The 18,386-nt window shown below is 43.3% G+C and overlaps 1 protein-coding gene across 33 annotated transcripts in view; it reads left to right on the forward strand.

The window, feature by feature from the left end:
• Positions 1-18,386, forward strand: part of DLG2 (discs large MAGUK scaffold protein 2) — an 877,737-nt gene that overhangs the window by 539,831 nt on the left and 319,520 nt on the right. Inside the window, exon 8 of one of the 33 annotated variants that reach the window (XM_083609628.1) lies at positions 9,985-10,167. The exons of the other annotated variants lie outside the window; for them this stretch is intronic. Coding sequence (XP_083465754.1) covers positions 9,985-10,167 — 183 coding nt within the window. The remainder of the gene's footprint in view (positions 1-9,984; positions 10,168-18,386) is intronic. 33 annotated transcript variants of the gene reach the window in all.

Raw genomic sequence — 18,386 nt, forward strand, 5'->3', positions numbered from 1 at the left:
TAAAATGTTAACTTTCCCCAATCAAATTCCTACATGTTCAAGGTGGCCAGGGACACTTTGAATTGGAAAGAGCCAAAACCAGCAGCTTCTTTCTGGTTCTGTAATAAATGAAAAACCTTAAAAGGCACACTGCTTTGCTTGTGGAATTGATCTTTGAATCTTTTTCAAGATCCTTGTGCAAGTTTAATAAGACATCTTGGGGAGAGCTCCATGTATCCTTGGCATCTACAGATTTAGGGTTCTATACTGTAGGTCACGAAGAGTCGGACATGTCTAAACGACTAAACAACAACACTGTAGGTCCAGGGACGCAGGTGGCGCTGTGGGTTAAACCACAGAGCCTAGGGCTTGCCAATCAGAAGGTCGGCGGTTCGAATCCCCGCGATGAGGTGAGCTTCCGTTGCTCAGTCCCTGCTCCTGCCAACCTAGCAGTTCAAAAGCACGTCAAAGTGCAAGTAGATAAATAGGTACCGCTCCAGCGGGAAGGTAAACGGCATTCCCATGCACTGCTCTGGTTCGCCAGAAGCGGCTTAGTCATGCTGGCCACATGACCCGGAAGCTGTACGCCGGCTCCCTCGGCCAGTAAAGCGAGATGAGCACTGCAACCCCAGAGTCGGTCATGACTGGACCTAATGGTCAGGGGTCCCTTTACCTTTACCTTTACCAGGAGAGATCTTGACCTGAGAGCTACTGCCAGTTGCGGTAAACCATAATGGTTTTTGGAAGCCATACTGGCCTTCAGTACAAGCAGGCCTTCTCAATTGCTTTTCCAGATCTTTGATTACCCCTCCTGGGTTTCCTTCACCCTCTTGGCATGGTCATTGTTGTTGGGCTGCATGTCTAACACGGACATTTTGCATGTGTGCTGAAGGAACTGCACTGGTTGCTGATCAGTTACTGGCCCATGTTCAAGGTCTTGTTAACAGATAAAGCACTGAACAACTCAGAACCAGATTACAGATCAGGTCAGTGGCCCAGGCCCACCTCACCCAGCATCCTATTCTCCCAGTGGCCAACCAGATGCCTATGGGAGCCCATAAGCAGGACCTGAGAACAACAGCAAGGCTTTTCACCTCCTGTTGGCTGCCATTTTGCTTCCCCACAATCCCCTGGAGTGACACTATGTGATGACATTGTTTCATGGGGGGGGGGCAGGGGAGGAGGAGGAGATGGTAGCCAGCAAAAATAGCAAGGAGGTAGGAGTACAGAGACACCTTTTGTCCCCACCTTTTGAAAACATAAGTAGGGGTTGTGAAATGTGAAAGGACAGGGAATCGGGAAGTCTTGAAAGGAGTATCATGGAAAGATAATTTCTGAGCACTAAAGGCCTGGATAGTGTACTTTGAGCTGATTTTGGTCAACAGAGAACACTAAAACAATGGCCTCTAATTTGTGTTACTCTGATGTTAAAGCTTTTAGATATCCCAAAGTAAGACTGTTGGTCAGTTGTCAGAAAATGTTCTCTAACAAAAATTATTGTTCACACAGAAATTTCTTTGAACAGAACATTATGCATTTTTAAATATTACCATAAATGTGCATAAATCTTAAGGGAGGACAAGACCTATCCTTTTCTGAGATTTAAGCTTAGCCTTTTTTCTTCTCCAATTTTTGGCCTCAATCTAATTTTTAGTTTCTTTCTCTTCATTTTCTCTTCATTTTGTTGGACTATTTTCATGATGCAATGGAATTAAAAGTGATGTGTGCTTCCTGTTGCATGCTGTTCCATCCTGTTGTAGACAATTTGTGCATACTTCTTTTTTTAAAAAAAATATGGGGGGGCTTTTCAGTTCTCCTCAATGCATTCACCAGTAAAATCTGTGTTTCGTATGCGCATTTTAAACATGAAATGCATAGTTTTGTGTGCACTTCTTGCATGCCAGCAATGGATGGCAAAATCTGGAGAAATGAGCAATCCAACCAGGAGTTGTGTCTCAATCTACCAGCAGGTCTGGGTTGGTACAATGTGAAAAGAAAAACAAAGAAATTCTGTTCCTATCTCTTAAGACTTAAGTGAGGGACAATCCACATAGAGTGAGGTGGTAAACATTGGGATACCTTTGCAGAACATCATGAAATTTTACTGCCGCCTTTTGAGAAACTTGGGAGGGGAGTGTAAATATTATTTATCCAACTGTAGTTTACTGTAAGGTGATTACGATTTCATCAGTCTCCATCTTCTTTCTGCACTTCTAGCTGGAGGGGGAAATCTGTTCCATCAGAGTCTATTCTTCCCTGGCTCCTGGCTTTTCCTCTCAGAACTTGATTAGTAATTTTTATTTTCCCAGATGTGCCTTTGTTTCCCATATGCGTGTTCTGCCCAGAGCAATTTTGTCTAGATGCTTATTTTTAGTTTGCATGCTCGGTGTTTGAGATGGATGTAGCCGTGGTGATCGGCTGTGATTTTAGAGCAGTTTCAATGGATGAACGATGGTTGTGTTAGCCAATGTAAAAATAAAATAAAAAATTGTACCCCAAATTGATTGACATTTTCTGTCCAATTGAAGTAGGTCAGACTTAAGCTATGAAGCATATTGTGACAGATAGAGGGAAAACATAATACACAGTCGTATAGCTAGTTCAAATTAAGGGGAGGAATTCTAATTCTAGTTTTGTTGTTGTTTTATTATTATTATTACTACTACTACTACTACTATTATTGAATTAAAACCACAAATTTGGTTTTTCTAACGACAGTTGGTGGTTCTGGATATGCATTATGTGATGAATTTTATAGATGGATAGATGATAGGTTGAAAGATCAATGTCAAAGGCCAATGTCAAAGATCCATGTGAAAGATCAATGCCAAAGGTGAAGCAGTGTGCCTTCAGCAAAAAATGTAGCCCATATAATGGTTACATTCTAGATGTACTTCTGTGGGGAAGGAGTTCCACAACTTAGGGGCTGCCTCAGAGAATGCCCTCCTGGGGCCACCTAAGCTTCTGAGGGTGGCAGGACCACACAGTTGGGCCCCCTTTCTGAGCTCAACACTTGAGAGGGTCTCTAGAGAAGGAGGTGGTCTTTCTATGGATGCTAGCAGATACAGTGCTTCTGTTGGTGCCAGTGTTGCACCTGGAGGGAGCTCATTGCAGAGTGTCTTCTTTCTTTCTTTCTCTCTCTCTCTCTCTTTCTTTCTTTCTTTCTTTCTGGAAATGTGGAGAACTTCTGCTCAAGACTGGAGAAATGAGAAACTGGGAGAAACAAATTAACAGATGTGCTTATTCCAGAGACCACTGCTGCTCTGTTTTCTGCTCCTTCCCTTACATAATTAATATACCGTATTTTTCCGTGTATAAGACTAGGTTTCCCCCCCAAAAAAAATAATGTCAAAAATTAGGGGACGTCTTATACACGGATACATCTCACCAATTTTCTTAAATCTGAACCCCCCAAAATAGGGGACGTCTTATACATGGGGGCGTCTTATAGACGGAAAAATATGGTATATCCAACTGAAAATACCCAGTCAGTTGTCCTGATCTTGAAATAGCTCAGTCAGAAGAGCATGATACTCTTAATTTCCGGATTGTGGATTCGAACCCCATGCAGAACACGGGGTTGGACTAGACAAGCCTTGTGGTCTTGTCCAACTCTGCAGTTCTATGATTCTACTCTACATCGTGGAATAGCCAAAAACTATTGCCAGATAGCAGCCTTTGACTCAGTTCCCAGGACTAGACTCTGGGGCAAGCTTTGGGCCACTATCATCGATAGAAGGCTACTATATTTAATTCAGGTAGTACATTCAGATGTGGCCCTTAGAGTCAGGTGCAGCTGGCTAGGGCACTTAACAGACCCCATTAAAACATTTAAGGGTGCCTTTAGGCCCCTTTATTATTTAATTTTTATTTAAATAACCTGGCAACCACTCTCCATAACCTCGGCTTCCACCCTCCGAAGTTAGCAAACCGTAACATCACGGTTCTGCTTTACACAGACGATGTGGTAATGCTATCCAGAACCCCCAAAGGGCTTAGAAGAGCACTAAGAAAATTAGCTGCCTATTGTGAGATGGAATGCCTCAAAATAAATGATCAGAAGACCAAAATTCTTGCTTTTGGGGAAAAACCAAAGCTCAGAAACTGGAAACTTCAAGGCCAAAATTTAGAACAAATATTGCCAGATAATCAGTACAATGGGCAAAAAAAAGTCTTACACAACCCATCTTCCCTACATTGTACTGCTACCAATCAGGCATGCAAATGGGTTCATGGTTTTTAGCAAATGCTTTTGGTTACATTGCAAATAAGACACGTAGCACAAGGCACGGTGCCTGCGCCAAGGGCGGTCTGTATTGCAATGGTGGCTGGTGGCAGTAATTCATTACTGCATAATAGATGGAGTAATGCATTGTTACAGCTATAATGAAGTGTTTCCTTTATTGCACATGACAGTTTTTATGCTCGTCATGATATTAAGCTATGTAATGAGAGCATCTAGCAAGGTGGAAAACATGGTTTTAACTCATACGTTGCATTGTTCGTGGCACTAGAGATTCCTCTTCCATCACAGAGACGGACTGTGTGAAATGAGAAATTAGTTCTTCAGTAGGGTTCACTTGCTGGACACAGAACAGGGGGGAAATGTATCAGTGATGGTTGAAAAGCCTCCAGCACCATAAATAAGAATCACAGAAACATAGAGTTGAAAGGGAACCCAGGGGTCATCTATGCAATGCAGGTCATAGATGGTTTGTGGTTCATGAACTAGAGGTTTCCCTAACAAAGGTGCCTTTTGAAGACCTTTTCATAGAATTAGAAGTTCCCCAGCTGTTGTCTCCTTCCTTGTTTGAAGGAATCTTTAGGCTACCAATTAAAATTGTGACTTGCTACAAAGGACCAAGTAGCAAGCAATGTGAAAGATCCCTGGCTCGGACTGTGGAAACCCCATGGTGGACCTGCATTTTGAGGGGCCTGAAGCTTGAGCAGCTATGGGGGCCGCTTTGCAACCAGCAAGGAGGTCTGGGTAACCACTGCCATCTTTTTCAATGGGGTTGTTCCACTTTAATAATAATAATAATAATAATAATAATAATAATAATAATAATAATAACTACTACAGTACATCTCAGGTTTTGATTGCTATACTGGATTGTTGCAAATGTCAAAGTCACTGGTGTGAATAAAAACATCCTATGCTTTATAGTTTTTGAGGTGTTTTTTGGGGGGGTTGATGCATTTTTTTAAGCAAAAAAATTGGGCAATGTGGACTAAAGTCACTTCTGGGGTTCCGAAACCATGATCAATGGATCAGTTCATTATTATGTGGTGGTACTGATACATGCTATGAATGTAGAAGATGACAGGTTCTAAGAATCTGACACAGGAAATAACAGAGGAAGGGTTAGAGTGAAATGTCAGCAGGTGTAAACATGGGGGAATTGTGCTTTTATTTCAGAAACATATACTTAAGCTCACAGTAAGGTGTAGGAACTAAGGACTCGTGCCAACAGTTCAGCTAGTTATCGAGGTTTAATACCTTCCGGTCCTTGACTAGGAAGAAATCGATGTTTAAATATGAGGACTGGATGGTTCTCTTTTTTAAAAAAAATAAATAATATTTATTAGAAATTTCAAAAATTACAAAGAAAGAAAAAAGAAGAAAACAACAAGAAAAAATTTAACAAAACATACATAACAGTACATAAAAAAGAGGGGGGGGGGGAAACATAAAAGCCAATACAACAATAACAATAAAAACACACATCCAATATTCCATTTCTTTATCTTTCGTTTACTTGTTTCATCGACCTCCTCACACCTCCCTTTTTGTATTCTAGTTTAGTTATTTATTTCAGCAAATTCTTTCCATCTTTCTCAATATTTATTGAATAGTTTGTCTTAACAGTCTAAACTATTAATTAACTCAGCAAATCCTTTCCATCTTTCACTATATTCTGTCATTCAGTTTACCTTCATTTATTTTAACCTTGTCTTACCATAAAATACCTTAAAGCTTAAAACTTAATACTTGTTTGTACATAATTCCTTATATCATTTCTACTAAAGCCAAATATTTTCATTCCAACATTTTTCCTAATACTCATTAATTTTACACTAATTTCCAAAATAATTTTTTAATAATTTTCTTCCAATCTTCCTCCAGCGTCTCTTCTTCCTGGTCTCGGGTTATGTCAGTCCTTACTGTCCATTCCATCTAGTCCATCAACCTGGTAGTCTTATGTCCGAGGCTCTTAAGTCTTTTCCATGTCCCTTCTGCAGATCTTCTTCTTGTTTGTACTTGCACTTTACCTTGTCTTTTGTTGATCTCTTTCTTAATTTCTTTCCTTTCTCATTGAAGAGTAGGTCTCGGGGATGTTCCAACTCGAAAATGTCTCCGTCTCTCCTCAACAGATCGGCCCATTCCCCACAGTCAACAGTGTAGTCCAGAAAATATTTAAAGGCATGTTTCAAAGCCCCTCCAAACTTAAGGGCCCCCACAACTCCAGACTCCCCCTGGCCCATTCCAAATTCAGCCTTCAACAACAACGGCTTATGCTCCTGTAGGGCCTCGGGCCTCTCCATTAGTGTTACTTGAGGTTCAACAGCCGCCTCCTCCATTATCTTCTGCGTTTGCACTTGCTCTCTCAAAACAGGTCCCTGGGTTGGCTCCTGGATGGTTTCTGTATAAATATTCACTGTTTGTCCAAAGTTTTTAACTGCAACAGTCATCAAATCCATCTTCTCATGCATCTGCTCCAACAAAGCGCTTGTCTTGCAAAACGCAAGCACCAAAACTTCTTCCAAACACATTTTTATTCAAGGTCACAGTCTGGTCCCATGATCCTAATCTCCACAGCTGTAAGGTCCCTGGATCGACTCCAGCAACAATTTAACAAGCTCCCTCTAGAGGAGACAATTTCTATTTGTATCCATCATTTTTTGAATTTTTCTATCTTTTAAATGCAAAAGGCAACATTGGAATCAATTTGTTTCTCTTCTTAACTATCCGTCAAAAGATGTTCCATTCACAGTCAATGAACTTCACCAAAAATCTCTGTCTCTGACACCCCGTTCCCAGGTTTGAGATGGTGGAAATTATCTTTCTTTACTCTCTCTCCTGCAGGCTTGAACAGTCAAAATTCCCCCTCTTAACTCCTGCTTCCAAGAGGGGTTTAGCTGGTTAAAACAGGAGGAATTTTAAACCTTTATGTACAACTTTCCAGGCTTTAGCTTGCACAGTTTTTGCTTCAGGCTATTTACAAAAGCGGAAGGCGGACTTCCTGTTTAGAACCTTCCCGCTTCAGTGCCAAATTAAAATGTTTCTTAGCCCAATTTTCCGTTCTACTCACGGGTACTTGTTTAGAGTCCAGTTGTCCACAGGAAAAAGTCAGCGCTCTCCGGCAACGGCTGTGCGGCTTCACTCCGTAAAAATAGCGGTCGATTCAAAACACCGCGCCGCTCACCCCACGTCGCTTCGGATCCCCAAAAAAAGGGTTTTCCTTGCGTGTAGGGGGGGCGCTCCTGGTGTCAGCCGAATCCCACGTTCCCAGGCTTCCTCCGCCTGGGATTTTTAAAGGGTCTTCGCCGCGGCAGCAAGACCCGATTTTCACGGAGCGGGTTCCTCTGGATCAGAGGAATTCTGCCGTTGCCGATGGCGCTAACCCGGAAGGACTGGATGGCTCTCAGGTCACGTTTTCCCTTCTCCTATGCCAGGTATGAAGAATCTGTGGCCCTCCAAATGTTGGTAGACTCCAGCTCTGCATCAACCCCAGCCAGCATGATCAATGGTCAGGGATGATGGGAGTTGTAGTCCAGCTACACCTGCAGGGCTACAAATTCTCATTCTCTGTCCTATGCTAATTATAACTCTCTGCTGTGGTTGTTATCTGCCACACATGTGAGAGCTATTAATCACTGAACCAAGCAGAATTCTTCCAGAGACCATTAAGTCAAACATTTTATGCATCTGCGTTAAACCTGGCAATAGTGTATTACAAACAAACAGCCTTTAAACGGTTTTAAAAATAAATCTCCATTCTGGATGCAAAAATCAATTAGCTGCTGCTGAAGAATGCAAATTTTAATGGGAAGCTGAGTCATCCCCGGCTTCATCACATTATAGTTCTACAACTCTTTTCCTAGAAAACCACAAGTTCTCTTCGGATAGCCACTACGGCACGCCATGCTTTCTAATAAGAGACAGAGCAAAAATCAGGAAGCCACCCAGTTTGAATCGCATCTGTTCTGTGGACTCACTTAGTAGCCTTAAGCACACAATTCTTTCTCAGCCTCATTCCTCACATCTGTAATATGGAGGGCAATCATAAGACGTGCTCTATGAGGAGCTGGCTTCAGGCACCAGGTCTGTTGGCAGCCCAGCTTTGTGTTACAAAGACATCTGCAAACATGACATGAAGGTTGGCAACATCATGTGAGGATCCCTGGCAGACAACCGCAGTGCATGAAAACAGGTAGTCAAGGTTGTGTATCCGCAACTGTGACCAGAGGAGGAATGGTACAGCCAGTGTGGTGTAGTGGTTAAGAGCAGGGGACTCGTAATCTGGTGAACCGGGTTCGCTTCCCTGCTCCTCCACATGCAGCTGCTGGGTGACCTTGGGCCAGTCACACTTCTCTGAAGTCTCTCAACCCCACTCACCTCACAGAGTGTTTGTTGTGGGGGAGGAAGGGAAAGGAGAATGTTAGCCGCTTTGAGACTCCTTCGGGTAGTGATAAAGCGGGATATCAAACCCAAAATCCTCCTCCATGGTGCATCTGCAGCAGCAGCAAAACCAGACACCTTCGTCTGCCCCACTGTGCTCACAGTGGCCAACCAATTACCTCTGGAAAGGCCACAAGCAGGGTCATCAGGAAGCATTCATTTCATGTTGCAGCAGGAGATGAGTTAAGACAGTTCTTATTGCTAGCTCTGCTGGAAGCAGCTGCATGGACACCCATCCCACCTGGCTGCGTCAAAGGTAGCAGTGAGACAATACAGGCCTATCTTGGCTGGGAGCAATTGGCATTTGGCTCCTCCTCTTCCCAAATTGCCTGCCAAAGTGATCATTCCATGTGGCTGTTACAGGGCAGTGTGTAAGAGTTGAAAGCCTGGCTTTTGTTCTGCCCTCCCTTTTCTTTTGCATCGTGTTTCTTAGAAGGTTGGCCGTTACTCTACACTGTAAACCAGACGCGCAGTATCGAAATACAGTAAACAAAACACGACATTGCTTCCCTTTACCACCATCACCACCTGAGCTTCTTATCTCAGAAATCCCAGAGCACAGACATTCCTTTCCAGCCAAGCTCAAATCTGCTTTCTTCCGATTGTAAGGATGAGATACATGGTGTGTGTGTGTGTGTCTCTGTGTGTGTGTTTCTTGATGACCCTTCTGTTTATTACCCTCTGGTTTTTCATAGGCTAGCTGTTCTGTTTCCTTACGGAAGGGTTATTCTGATGACAACTGCATGCATATCTGCTTTAGAAAAAGAAGGAGGGAAGGCTTTTCTGCTTGGGAAAAGGAGGAGGAGAAACTGAATTGTGTAGCTCCTCTCCCCTGCTTAGGATCCTCCTATGACTTTCTTTTCATCATTCCACATGGGAGTGGAGGGTCTTGTAGTTTAGCCTTGTAAACCCAGCTGTGTAGAGCATTGATTGCTTCTGCCTGAAGCAGGGATGCTGTCAAGTTGCTCTGCGAGTTGAGTCATCTATTGACAAAGAGCTACTAGCCAGCAGATGATGCTGTGCAGCTCTACTCTCCGGGCTCCCACGATGCTCCGCTTATAGCAGCTGTCAAAGGTACTTGGAGGCTCTGCAGAACAGGACTTTTGCATCTGCTGAGAGAAGAAGAGAGAGGGAGGGTGTGCGTGTGTTGGGAAGAACTTTGACACCGGTGCAACATGAACGCCTATCTTCCTAGGCAGCACAGCTGCTGCAGGGGGTCTGAAGGGGCTGATCTTGCCAGAGGTGTGCCAACACTTCCTAGGGAGGCCCACTGTCCCTGTGGATGGCGGCAGAACTCCCAGGGGGGTTGCTGTCGTCCGCAGGCATTGCCACTCTCAGCTTCCGGACCCCATGGTCCAACTCTGACGCAGCCCAGGACTAAGTGTAGCACGTCGTGGGACAATGTGCAGAAAAGCCCCCCGAAAACCTTAGCTAAGGCAAAAGGGGCAGGAGGGGAATGGTGGACGGATTGCACCTGCCCCCACAGCTGGTACCACCCAGTACAGGTGAGATGCTTTTTCCCCTTAAGTCTCTCCAACTCAATGGACTCTCAAAGTCCAGGCAGGAAAAGGGAAGGAAAAGTTACACACATTGCCTTTTGGATTATAAAGTTTTCAAGCAAAGGCTGGAGGACTGCTTAGTGATGTTGCTTTTTTAAAGAATTGAGGTGTGCTGTTCATTTTTCACAGGCATTGTTCTAAAAGTATGGACAGATTGGAGACCTTGCAATGTTCCTGTGTGCTTTTTCCTTCTCTTTTAATGTACTAATTTCTTTGGGGGGGGGGTAGGAAGTGTTCCCTTGCCTCACGTTTGGTGGCTTTGCTGCATTTGACATTTGCATGGAAAAAACTGAGTGTGGTGTCCTTTTAGTACAGTATACTTTTTAAACGATGCATTTACTGAGGAATGGGGATGAGTTGCATTGCAAAATCTTAGATCTATGTAAAAAGATCGTACAGCCTCCTTCTCCTCATTCACTTTTGTGTGTGTGATTTATATGGGTGGTATCCAATGATGGTCATACATGGAGCAGACCCTGTAAAATAAGTGTACTCAAATTCATTGATTCCGATGAGTCTACTCTGAGTACAACTTACTTGGATATCACCCTATATATGTTTATTTCTCTAAGATGTAATTTTGATGTGAAGTTTTGATTACTTTATACTTTGATTACTTCAGTTACGCTAAAGATAAACTGAGAAATGCAAAACTAAAATCACATTGATTCTTCCATGACTAGTAATACTGGAAAAATATCTATACTTCTCTCTATCTGCTCCACACAAACATAAATGCTTGTGTGTGTCCCCTACTACGCACACACACAATTTCTCTGTCAGTCACTGTAATCTTATTCAGAAACTTCTGCTTCAATATCCTGCCAAATCTTTGTGGTGCCTTTTTAATTACTTGAATTAATATAATGTCACGAGGAGAAGAATAAGGAACCAAAAGCTGAATAAAGTATTATGGTGGTGCACAGTGTAAGAGTCCTTCTAAGCACATAGATGTTTTCTTTGTAGAATTTTTTTTTTTAATAATAATAATAATAATGAATAGAAAAGCAGTATAACACCACATCTCAGTACAGCTGTGCTGGCTTTAGACTGTGCAGTGTGATATGTATATATTTCCACAAGGAACAAAACACACATCTTAGTTACAACATAACACTCTCATGGTATGGGGAAACGAAGCCTAATGTTTGAAAAATTCAGCTTGTCAGTCTCATTTTCTCTGCCTGTAGTGTTACATTTTGGACGACGGGATAGGTCTCAGTTTCCTGAAAGAGAAAGTGTAAAGGAAATGCAATTTGAATATAGCTGAATATTGCAATGTTGTTGTTGTTAGCACTGCTGCTATTATTAAATACTGATCTGAAATTGAAAACATTTTAAAAGGTGCTGTGGACTGCGCTACACATGTAAGGATGTATTCAGCACCATCAGTTTGCAGAGTGACATTTTAAAAAGGAAAGAAGAAGCGCTGGTCTCTGCCCTCAATAAGTTTACAATCTAGAGATTGCTGGCAGGGAAAGGCTGCTTTCAAAAAAGTGCTCTGGTGGCAAAGGCCACAGCCACATCATATGCTTACGAACTCCTAGACTACGTTAACAGTTATTGACACACACACACCCCAAGAATCTGGGTGCTATTGATTGGTAAGTGTGCTGAGGGGTCTCTTAACAGCTCCCAGAACCCTTAACCATCTACAGTTCCCAGGATCCTTTGCTCCTCAATAGCATATTACTCATTTTGATTAGTGTAAGAAGGTGTTAGGCTGACATGATTTCTATCTGGGTATTTAAAGGTTTCTAATAGTCCTGTTTCCCAACTAGCACACAGTCAAAAATGCCCACTACTGTTAGCTTTGAAAATCTATCAGTATGTTCCCTAGTATTTGGAATTGGAAGTAGAAAAGGATGTTAGATGCCTTTATTACTTTCCCATTAAATGGAGCATATTAGACCCCAAAGCATCTTTGTACTGAGGATAAAACTAAGCAATGCTGTTATAAAAGTCTGTAGCAATAATTAAAAAGGTGTTCTTTTAGTGCAATCTCCCTGAGTCGGGTTTTCTGAGGCTGGTAATGGGGTTTCACAAGGGTTTTTGTTTCTGTTTTAAAAAAGATTATCTTAGAGTCAACACATTCACCCCAAATTACATAATCCAGATCGAAGTAATTGGATAAGAATGCAGGTCAAAAAAAAGAAGATTAAATTGCTACTGTACTGGAGTGTGGGATTGTTTATATTGTAAAGCAAACTATTTAATGAAACCTATTTTTATACACCACATTCCGTAAGTGCAGCACATTCAGTTTGTCAGTAATCTTCACAAGAACCTTGTGAGGTAGGCCAGTCTGGAATAGGATGGCCCGGGTTCAAGCTTACCTGGAATGGTCTAATCATGCTCTTCCACTTTAGGATCCCTCGATATCTGCATGTCTGGCTGACGGGAGATGCTCAGCAGCGCTGCTTAGCTGCTGTACTCAGGACTTGCTTAGGGGCTTCCCAGAGTCATCTGGTTGGCCATTGAGAGAACAGGATGCTTAATTAGATGGAACATTAGCCAGATCAAACAGGGCTCGCTCATTCTGAGTTTTGCATTACAATATCAGAACTGCCATTTAAACCAACAGATGGAAGGTTTGGTTAGTTTCTGGGCCCAATTCAAGTGTGGCTACTTTAGTGCTTAAAGCCCTAAACACCTGAGGCCCTGAATACCTGAAATATTGCTTCCTTTCCTACAGACCATTGTAGATTTTAAGATTGGAAGAGGGTTCCACTGCCCTCAAAAGCTCAGGATGGTGGCAGAGGCCTGGGAGAGGGCCTTCTCTGTGGCAGCCCCTAATTTATTGAACTCCCCACAGAAATTATGCAGCTTTCAATGAATGCTGAAGACACACATTTGTACCCTGCCCTTTGTCACCTGGTGTGTGTGGGTGCGCACTGGATGTTTGGCTTCCGAAAAACGTCCACAAACTGGAACACGCACTTCCAAGTTTGTGGCGTTCAGGAGCCGATTTGTTCGGGAGCCAAGCCGTTCAACTCCCAAGGTACCATTGTATTTTAGATTGTTGTGACCTGCACTGGAACCTTATAGTAAAGAGCAGGGAACAAATTGAGTTTATGGCAAAATAGGGATGGTGTTGATACTTTTATATGCAGACTATCTCAGGAGCTAGTCATGGGGTGCTGTCACTGATTGCATGCCCTATGCTACTATTTTACACCTGGCTTGTAATGGTAGACCTTGAGATTCTAATAGTCATCCTCAGCGTCATCCACTGCCTTCTTCTCCTCTCTTTCATAACTTTGCTCCCAAGCTTCCTTTTGCCTCCCTCCCACCGATGCCCATCTGTTCCCATACCTCCATCGTTGGAGGCCGTAAGCTGGGGAGCACAAGTTGGGCAAGTGCCTGTTGCCCTCAGGTCCTCCTCCTGGGCTCTCCATGGGCACCTTGTTGGCCACTGAGACAACAGGATGCAGGACAAGATGTTCTTGTCCTTGCATTCCTATGAGCATGTTCTTGTTCAAGACCTTTCCAGAGATGAAAAGCAAATACAGTGTTATGTGGGCTTCTGCCTTCAGCAGCTGCTCGCTCTTCTCAGTGTTGCTCTGTGTCCTCCTTTTATGTCTGTTGGGTTGGGGGAGCCATGCCAGCTGCCACTTCACACCTGCACTTTCAAGCGCTTGAGCCCTTCTGTCTCTCCTGGATCAGAAGGACAATTAATGCTAGTTTGCAACCTTGCCATTGCAGTTCTTCCAGCCTGAATGTCACAAAGAGGCGCCGGAAGCTGCTGGACCATGTAGAAATGTGCAGAGGCTCCAGCAAATGGATAAAACACTGCCATTTCAGTTTAAATACCCTATATTTGGAATCAGCCGCAGAACTAGCTTGCGGGAAGCAGGGGGGTTATATTTAGTATTATATGATATAGTATATGATTACTACAGGGTGCAATCTTGGCTTCGTCTGTGCCTTGAGTAAGTCTTGGAAAAACAAAGAGGCAAAGTGTATTTCAGGGGGCAAGGGTGAACATGTATAAGTACTTTTCCTTCAAGCGACGCCAAAGGATGAGAAGACGGGGAATAAATGGGGAGGGGCGGCACGTTACTTGCCTTCAGGTCACTCATCTCCCTTTCCCAATTTAGCAGCATGGGAAGCTGTCTTATACCAAGACAGATGACTGACACACACACATACACCCCACTCCATGTGGTCTACAGCGATTGGCTGCAGATTCCCAGGGTTTCAGACAGGAACATTCCCCAGCCCTACCTGGAGATGCCAGGGATTGGACTCTACCTACTGAGCTATGGCCTATCACCCTCTTCCTATGTAGAATAGGTGCCAGGACTTTGGCAGCACATCCTCATGGGCAGGTTTCCAGGGCCCATGTTTTGGTGGTGGGCCCTAAAAATGCCCTTGCTTGCATGTTGCTAATGCAAACTCCATTTTGGTGAGATGGAGATTGGTAGAGATGAAGGAGAGATTTATTCCATTCTCATTTTAATGTGGGTGGCTTGGGATGCGGGTGGCACTGTGGGTTAAACCACTGAGCCTAGGACTTGCTGATCAGAAGGTCAGCGGTTCGAATCCCCGTGACGGGGTGAGCTCCCGTTGCTCGGTCCCTGCTCCTGCCAACCTAGCAGTTCGAAAGCACATCAAAGTGCAAGTAGATAAATAGGTACCGCTCTGGCAGGAAGGTAAACGGCATTTCCGTGCACTGCTCTGGTTCCCCAGAAGCAGCTTAGTCATGCTGGCCACATGACCCAGAAGCTGTACGCCGGCTCCCTCAGCTAGTAAAGCGAGATGAGCGCCGCAACCCCAGGGTCGGTCATGACTGGACCTAATGGTCAGGGGTCCCTTTACCTTTTTACCAAATTTTCATCTTCCAAACTGATGCACAAATTGAAGCGTCATTCTCTCATTCTGACCAAAGAATGGATACCAACACACATACATTAGCAAATAGGAAAAAAGGGTAGTGTGTGTGTGCATTCACGAGAACGTTAAAAACATTCAGATAAATTTTGTCCTAATGTACAGTTTCGCTCGGCATATGCCTCTTTTCAGGCAATCTGAATGCCTTTTTCATGATGTTATCTGAGAAATGCATATGAAAATGCCTACAGATTTTCATGCAGAAAAATCACCAACCCATACGGAGATTGGTTGAATTGAATTTAAGGTTGGAAAAAAGAGAAATCAAAATTGACAGGTCCATCGATCTGTTCTCGTAAGTTCCCTTTCACATGTGGATGGATCTTCCTGGCTCTGAAGCCAATCTCTCTCCCCCCCCCCCCACAAACACAGCCTTAATGCTTAACCCTAATGCTCAGTGCAACCATCAACAAGCACACTCTATGGCCTCCTTTGCACCCAGAGACCTTGGGCGCATCTAGTAGATTCTTCTTAGGCTCCTGTGTTGATATTCTGTTTTGGAGTATCATGTTTCTGCTTGCTGTATACTTGGATAATAGGTAATTCAGTAAGACAGCAAAGACAGCTGAGAAATGGCCATTAGAGCTCTACTTAGAGAGTCCATGAAAGCACTTAGCTGCTGGATAAATCTGTCTTAGCAACCACCGCCACAAAACTCACATCATGCATTATACTACAGTCCCAGAGACCTGGTGAGTCCCCCTCCCACACCTCTTTCTCCTTAGTAATCTGCATTGCATTAATTTTGGCTGCTTTTTGCACCAGCTGCAGCTTCTAGACTAAGTCCATGGGAAGCACTACATAGAGCATGTTTCAATAATCCACTCTTGAGGTTACCAGTGCCAGGACACTTTTGACACCTGAGTGCTGACGGTGATAAATAGCAGTTTTCGACATCTACAATGACAAATAGTTCTCAACACCTACTCAGTTCTAGAGCAATTGCCTTTCCATTCCAAATCATTTTATGGCAATTATTGGGGTGGGGGGTTTAACTGTGTGTTTGCTTATGCAAGTTTGTTTCAAAACCCTGACATCTCCACGAAAGCTTCATTTAGGTGCCACCATAAGGGAGAAGAGGCTGGGCCTGATTTTCAGGAATTTCATAGAGGAGTTTCTGGAATTTTTGTTCAAAAAGATAGTTAGAATTTGGGTGGAGAACATTTTTGGCGTAAAACAAAAGACCTTGGTGGGCCATAGTAGATGAAGATGCCTCCACCTAGAATTAAAGCCTATTATTTTAATTGCTGCTGTCCCAAAATGGCCGTGGGATATAACATTCTCTGTGTTTTAACTGTCTCCTCTAGGACATATTGGAGGCTGATTCCATTTATGTGGTCCCCTCCCTGAAAGGTCTGTCCTTGTGAAAGAAAGTGATTGCTCTATGTGTTGATAGGGGAGGACCATAGCTCAGTGGAAAACACCTGCTTTGCATGCAGGTTAAATTTCTAAAGCAGAGGTGCCAACTTGAATGAAATATTGTGGAGGCCCAGGTAAGCCCTGCCCCACATAATCGACCCCATGACGCAGTGCACACACAACATTTAAATAGGAATGTCCATCAACTTTGGGGGGTCCCAACCCCCTCAATTATTTTATTGTGGGGGCTGAAGCCCCCACAGTCCCTAGGAATTGGCTCCTATGTTCCAAAACAGGTATGGCCAAACTTGGCCCTCCAGCTGTTTTGGGACTACAACTCCCATCATCCCTAGCTAACAGGACCAGTGGTCAGGGATGATGGGAAATGTAGTCCCAAAACAGCTGGAGGGCCAAGTTTGGCCATGCCTGTTCTAAAGCATATCTCCATTCAGGACTTCCAGGTTGTAAGTTGCCACTTAAGAGGCCCATGAGTCGCCTCAACCACATATTTGAAGTTTCAGAGTGCCATTGAGTTCTTGACTGCTGATAATATCAACCAGCTGCTGTGCTATTCAGACAGAGGAGGAACTGAATCAGCTGTTTTTTTCTTTCCTGTACAGATTTCTGCCTATTCAGAGTTGATTAATGCTATTGTTTCCCCTTCTCTACTTGGAAGGATCTGTATCTCTATTCATCTCTGGATAGCCATGCTACTACATCCCTTTCATGTTTAGGTATCTCCAGGGCCATTTCTACCATTAGGCAGAGTGAGGCAGCTGCCGCCAGCAACAGATTTTGGGTGTCATGAAAATGCAGCAAATGGTTGTTATTTCTTTTTATGACCATGATGTCAAGGGAAGCAAAAGGTGTTTGTGGGATATTCTACCTCTGGTGCCCAAATAACCTGTGCTAGAGTTGTGATCTGGTGAATATCTTTGTTCCTTTAGAATGATTCTTTGAAGCAAGACCACAAGGACTTGACTCCTTATTGGTTGGCAGAGGTGGAATTTTATATGCAGGAAAGTGGGGATTAGCTTCTACACCCTTATGCAAATTAACTGAAACAAAGCATGTTTTCTATGCCACATCAATCAGTCTGTCAAGCACCCACAAAATAAGATGTTTTGGGGGTACTTCAGTTATTATGGTGTCGGAAGCCTGCAGCCAATAGAAGGAATGATGCGCTCGCCACAATATATTGAGTTTCTACAAAAGAGAGTTATTCTAGAGTTGGAAAAGAGGTATCCTGACGGTACGGGGATATCGCAGCAGGACCCAGCCTCCTGTCACACATTGAAAGTGGTGAAGAAATTCATGACAGAGCAGCAAGTACAGGTACTTGATTGGCCAGGGAATTTCCCAGACATAAATCCCATTGAGAATTTGTGGACTATATGCAAAAGTTGCGTCCGTGCTGTAGACTGTATGACTATGGAGACGCTTATTCAAGTGCTGATTAAAGTCACATATATGTACATTAGTAACAGATATGACTCCCTCTATTTTTAAGTAGCATTTGAACACGGTTTGGCATGGAGTCTACTAGTTTTGAACAGTCACTGTTGATTTTCGGATCCCTGTACCACACCTGAATTAGTGCCTGAATGAGCTTCTCCATAGTCGTACAGTCTACAGCACGGAGGTGACTTTTGCATATACTGTCTATTAAAGAATGGCATGATAAAATATGGGATTATGCCTTGATGGCAAAATCAGTGTACATTATTAGATCTAGAGAACAAAATCAAAGCTAGGACTCTCTTTTTTTGTCCAGATGTTTTGTTTTGTTTTGTTTACCAAACATTGTAGGAGATATTGATTGTTTCCCAATAAATCTCAGGAGTGCACAGTGTTTTGAAAAGAGGAAGAAAAATGAGAGAGAGAAACAAGAGACAGAGAGATTTGAGTTGTGC

This window comes from Podarcis filfolensis (assembly GCF_964270895.1).
Source record: "Podarcis filfolensis genome assembly, chromosome: 4".
NCBI lineage: Eukaryota > Metazoa > Chordata > Lepidosauria > Squamata > Lacertidae > Podarcis > Podarcis filfolensis.